Below are 5,523 nucleotides of genomic sequence, written 5' to 3' on the forward strand. Positions count from 1 at the left end.
GTGGTTTTACATCAATATATATATTTATCTGTATTTGTGAGTGATATTATCTGCTGACCCATATAGCAGAATTTTGTATATTTCTATGTTATGTTTATTATTCGGTGTGTAATGTGATTCATGCTTTATTGTGGTAAATAGTGTTGGTGAAAGTAAATACAGGTTTTAGGGAATGAGGATTTTTAATGTAGCCTGAAGGAAAAGGAACACAAGGATTCCTAACCAATGATTTGATACTAGATTTGTTTTGTGGGTTCTGTTACGCACCTTGTTCGGGATCAGCCGGTGTCTGCTCAGAACTAAAGCTACGTGACAAAATTGGGGGCCTGTCCGGGATCCTTTTGCTCCTTTTGCTACTTTATTGCACTGTTTTAATTGTGTTGATCTAATGTGTATTTAAATTTTAAAGAAGGTAATAGTAACTCTTCAAAATGACTTTTGATGCTGAGCAATTCCTTCAGTCACCTACAGTGGAGATTTTAATTGATTTGAAGAAGGCAGACTCACTTAAAATTGCTGAAAAGTTGGATTTTAGTGTAAGGAAAAGTTGGTATAAATTTCAAATTAGGAATGAATTGATAAAGTATATGGTGGATGAAGAATTGCTCCATAAGGGTGCACTCGATTATATAGAGCATGATGGTGATATGGTGAGGATAAAGGAACTAGAACTAGAGAATCAGTACCGTATGAGAGAACTAGAGGTTCAGAGAGAAATTAAATTAAAAGAGTTGGAGCTTAGAGCAACAGCACCATCCACGGTTCCTTTTAACATAGCTAGCAATGCGAAATTGGTTCCGCCATTTCAGGAAAATGCAGTGGATAATTATTTTAGATATTTTGAGAAAGTCGCAGTTAGTTCGGGTTGGCCGAAGGAACACTGGACAGTGCTACTCCAGTCTGTGTTAACTGGTAAAGCCCAAGAAATATACATGTCTATGTCTGTTGATGACTGCCGTGATTATGAGAAAGTGAAAAGTGCTGTGTTGAAAGGGTATGAATTGGTGCCTGAAGCTTACCGACTGAAATTGCGAAATCTGCTGAAAAGGGATGATCAGAGTTTCTTGGATTTTGCAAGAGAAAAAGAAAGTCTGTTTGGTCGATGGTGTGAGAGTGAAAATGTGGGTCGTGATTATGATAAGCTGTGCCAGATGTTACTCGTTGAGGAATTTAAGAGGTGCTTACCTGATCGAATTAAGGTATATTTAAATGAAAACCGGGTAAAGGTGTTGAATGATGCTGCCAGAATGGCAGAGGATTATGCCCTGATCCATAAAATGCATAGTGTAGTAGGTACTGAAAACTTTGTAGAACCACAGCCTACTCCACTGACAGGTAAGAATGAGTTCACAAGTGACAAAAGAGAGACCGCCAGCCCTAGTCGTAACTCTACTAGTGATAAAAGGAAGCCAGTAAGATGTTTTAACTGTAAATTGATGGGTCATACTGTTAATAATTGCTGGTTCTTAAAAGATAAAAAGTCCAAGGATGTTCCAACAGCTCTTGCCAGTATTAAAAGTATAAAGGATGTAAAAACTCCAGTAGATGTCAATATGCTTGTAGAAGATACAGGTAAGATGGGTAATGTAAGAGATGAATTTAAGCCATTTTGTTCAGAAGGAAGTGTGTCCCTGCGTGATGATGAAAATGGTAAAAAGCCTGTGGTTATATTGAGAGATACAGGGGCGGTGCAGTCACTGCTGCTGGAAGGTGTGTTACCACTATCTAGGGAGACTTCTGATGCTAATGTTGTTTTAGCAGGCATTGAGTGTGGGCACATGACTGCTCCATTGTATAAAGTTCATCTCGAATGTAAATTCCTTGATGCAGATGTAACTGTAGCAGTGGTGCCTAAGTTACCAATGGAAGATGTATCATTTATATTGGCAAATGACTTGGCAAGAGATATGGTATTTGTTAACTCCAAACTGAAGGTAGCTGTTCTAAGTACTCCAGACCTAAACAGCGGTGAGCCGGAGGAAGCAGACGCCACGGAGGTGTTCCCCGCCTGTGCGGTCACGAGGGCCATGCAACGGGCCGTGCATGTCAGACCCGATCCACTGGACCACGAATCCCATCAGGCAGCCGATGTGAGTCAGTGTGCATCTTATCCATCCAAGGTATGTGGACTAGATGGAAATGTGGAGGGTGACGAGATAGCCTCATTATTCAATCACGAGACTGACAATGATAACACCAAGCTAAGTAATTTTCTTGTTGAAAAAAGCAGGCTTATAGATCAGCAAAGATGTGATGCAGAACTGCGTAAGATTGCTGAACTAGCTATGTCAGAAGAGGAAGTGTCAGGTGTCCCTACGGGGTACTATAAGAAGGGTGGCGTGCTAATGCGTAAGTGGAGGCCTCGTCACGTGGCTGCAGGAGATGAGTGGCATGTCATACACCAGGTTGTGGTCCCCGCACCGTACAGGTCCCAGGTTCTCGGCCTTGCACATGACTCACCGTTGTCAGGTCATATGGGAATTAACAAGACATGTAGGAAAATAATGAACCACTTTTATTGGCCGGGGTTACGGAAAGATGTTGCAAAATATTGTAAATCGTGTCACCAATGTCAGGTTGTGGGAAAACCCAATCAGAAAATACCTGTTGCACCTCTGTACCCAATTCCTGCTATTTCTGAACCTTTTAGCCATGTAATTGTAGACTGTGTTGGTCCACTTCCGAAAACTAAGTCTGGTAATAATTATCTCCTCACTATTATGTGTTCCTCCACCCGATACCCTGAGGCAATCCCCTTACGTAAGATCAGTGGCAACAAAATTGTCCAAGCACTAACCAAATTCTTTTGCACGTTTGGACTGCCCAGAGTAATACAGACTGATCAAGGCAGTAACTTCCTCTCCCGAGTGTTCCAGTCAGCAATGCAACAGATGGGGATAGAACACCGTGTGTCAAGTGCGTATCACCCAGAGTCTCAGGGTGCGTTGGAAAGGTTCCACCAAACGCTAAAGAATATGGTGCGAATTTGTTGCCATGAGAAGGATGATCAGTGGGATGAAATGATTCCATTATTGTTGTTTGCAGTCAGGGAATCGGTGCAGGATACACTGGGGTTTAGCCCGTTTGAGCTGGTGTTTGGGCATGAAGTGAGAGGTCCACTTAAGATGTTAAAAGAGAAATGGTTAAGTGATGATTCTGAAACTAATGTGTTAAAACATGTAATGAACTTTCGCATGAAACTCAACAGGATTTGTGAGCTGGCAAGAGCGAACCTCTGTGACTCCCAGAGACGGATGAAGACGTGGTACGACATAGATGCTCAGTCACGAACATTTTCACCTGGTGATAAGGTACTAGTCTTCCTGCCCGTCCCTGGGCAGTCACTGAAGGCACGCTATTTCGGACCCTATGTGATTGAGAAAAAGCTAAGTGATCTCAATTATGTTGTTAAAACTCCGGATAAACGTAAAGAGTCAAGGCTTTGTCATATCAACCAGATAAAGAAATATATAGAACGTAGAGGTGAAGAGCCTGTTGAAAACTGTAAAGATGTAATCATGCTTCATGATGTAAGGGATGTGACTGATGATGGAGATGAGAAAGATGATCCTCTAGCTAATGTACCTCACTCCAAGTTAGTTAATTCAGACATACTAAATAATCCACAAGAAAAACTTGGACACTTGGATTTAACTAAACAGCAGCAGCTGGCTACATTATTATCAGACTTTGCTTGCCTGTTTTCTGATGTTCCAGGTCACACAAATTTAATTTATCATGATATTGATGTTGGCAAAAATAGTCCTGATTTTGATAAGGGATTTATACTTTATGTTGATGCCAGTGATGCTGGTGCAGGAGCAGTGTTATGTCAGACAGACAGCAGGGGTATTGATCACCCAGTGTGTTATTTCTCTAAGAAATTCAATAAGCACCAGAAAAATTATTCTACAATAGAGAAAGAGGCATTAGCTCTGATGCTAGCCCTGAGACACTTTGAAGTCTACTTATATCCTGCTCGAGAACCTGTGAAGATCTATACTGACCATAATCCTTTAACTTTCATAGCAAAGATGAGTGGGAAGAACCAAAGGATTTTAAGATGGAGTTTAGAAATGCAGAAGTACAATTTGGATATTAACCACATAAAAGGAAAAGAAAATATCCTTGCTGATGTTTTGTCCAGAGGATAGGTCAGATAATGATTGAAAACAGATTGTAAATAACTAAAATATATAGGTATCAATATTACTGTTATCTATGTAAAGATTTCCTCTTCAGTTGACCACCTAATGTTGCCCAGTACCTCTTCTAAGATAATGTGTGTGCTTAGTTTCCTGGTGATGAAATATATAACAAGTATATAAGAATATGTGAAGTGAAATAATAGGATCTATGGGTTTTGGTAAAAAAAAAAAAAAAAAAAAGTTAATACTTTTTTTTTCTTTTAAGGAGGGAGGTGTTACGTGGGTGGCAATGACACGGCACGGCTCACCCGACCACCTACAAGTGCCTGATCTTTACATGTAATGTCACCACCTTCACTAGCGATCTCGGAATGCTGTTGGGACAAAGACCGAACGACTGGACCATGCTGCAGCACACTTGCTATGTTGACAAGGGTTGTGGATCCAGGGCTTGAGGATTCGGACTCATTCGAATTCTAAACAGATTTGTAGTGGGAGCTGGTGAAGAGGGAATGAGCAGAACTACCTTGGACTGTGAAGGGAGAGGGTGACGAGGGCTGGTCGGTGGTCGGCGGAGCCGGGTTGTGGTTTTACATCAATATATATATTTATCTGTATTTGTGAGTGATGTTATCTGCTGACCCATATAGCAGAATTTTGTATATTTCTATGTTATGTTTATTATTCGGTGTGTAATGTGATTCATGCTTTATTGTGGTAAATAGTGTTGGTGAAAGTAAATACAGGTTTTAGGGAATGAGGATTTTTAATGTAGCCTGAAGGAAAAGGAACACAAGGATTCCTAACCAATGATTTGATACTAGATTTGTTTTGTGGGTTCTGTTACGCACCTTGTTCGGGATCAGCCGGTGTCTGCTCAGAACTAAAGCTACGTGACAAAATTAACAGAGATAAAAATATAAAGGGAAAGGGAAAGTGAAGGAGAAAAGAAGGGATGTAAGAGACGACAGTGACGTGAAGTAGACAACAATCAGAATAAGAAGGAGAATGATAAGGAAAGAGCGAGAAAGAGATGAATATATGGAAAATGGAGATCAAAGGTAGAGACGAAAAGGAGTGAGCGAAAGAAGCAAGGATATGTGAACATACGATTGAGTGTGTGTGTGTGTGTGTGTGTGTGTGTGTGTGTGTGTGTGTGTGTGTGCGCGTGTGCGCGCGTGCGTGCGCGCGTGCGTGCGCGTTTGAGGGACAGGGTGATCTAACCAGCAAAGTGCGCCTTGTGAGCGCTTGACGAGCGAGCGAGCGCCATGTTTTCAAAATTTCCCTCCGATATAAAATTATAGTCAGAATCTTCAATATTTTAGAGTTAATGAAAAAAAAAAAAAAAAAAAGGAAAAATCTTTTTTATTTTTTT

General features: G+C 40.7%; 1 protein-coding gene across 1 annotated transcript; it reads left to right on the top strand.

Annotated features, from left to right (window-relative positions):
* Positions 1-431: 431 nt before the first annotated feature.
* On the top strand, positions 432-4,154 carry LOC145418561 (uncharacterized). Its single transcript, XM_080286930.1, has one exon. The coding sequence runs from the start codon at positions 432-434 to the stop codon at positions 4,152-4,154; it is 3,723 nt and encodes a 1,240-aa protein (XP_080143056.1).
* The last annotated feature ends 1,369 nt before the right edge of the window (positions 4,155-5,523 follow it).

The sequence above is a fragment of the Coenobita brevimanus genome, chromosome 115 (assembly GCF_032717465.1).
Source record: "Coenobita brevimanus isolate Jiangsu-jjx chromosome 115, ASM3271746v2, whole genome shotgun sequence".
NCBI classification, from domain to species: domain Eukaryota; kingdom Metazoa; phylum Arthropoda; class Malacostraca; order Decapoda; family Coenobitidae; genus Coenobita; species Coenobita brevimanus.

Coding starts and splice junctions, on each gene's coding strand:
- LOC145418561 (XM_080286930.1), top strand. CDS start 432: ATGACTTTTGATGCTGAGCAATTCCTTCAGTCACCTACAGTGGAGATT.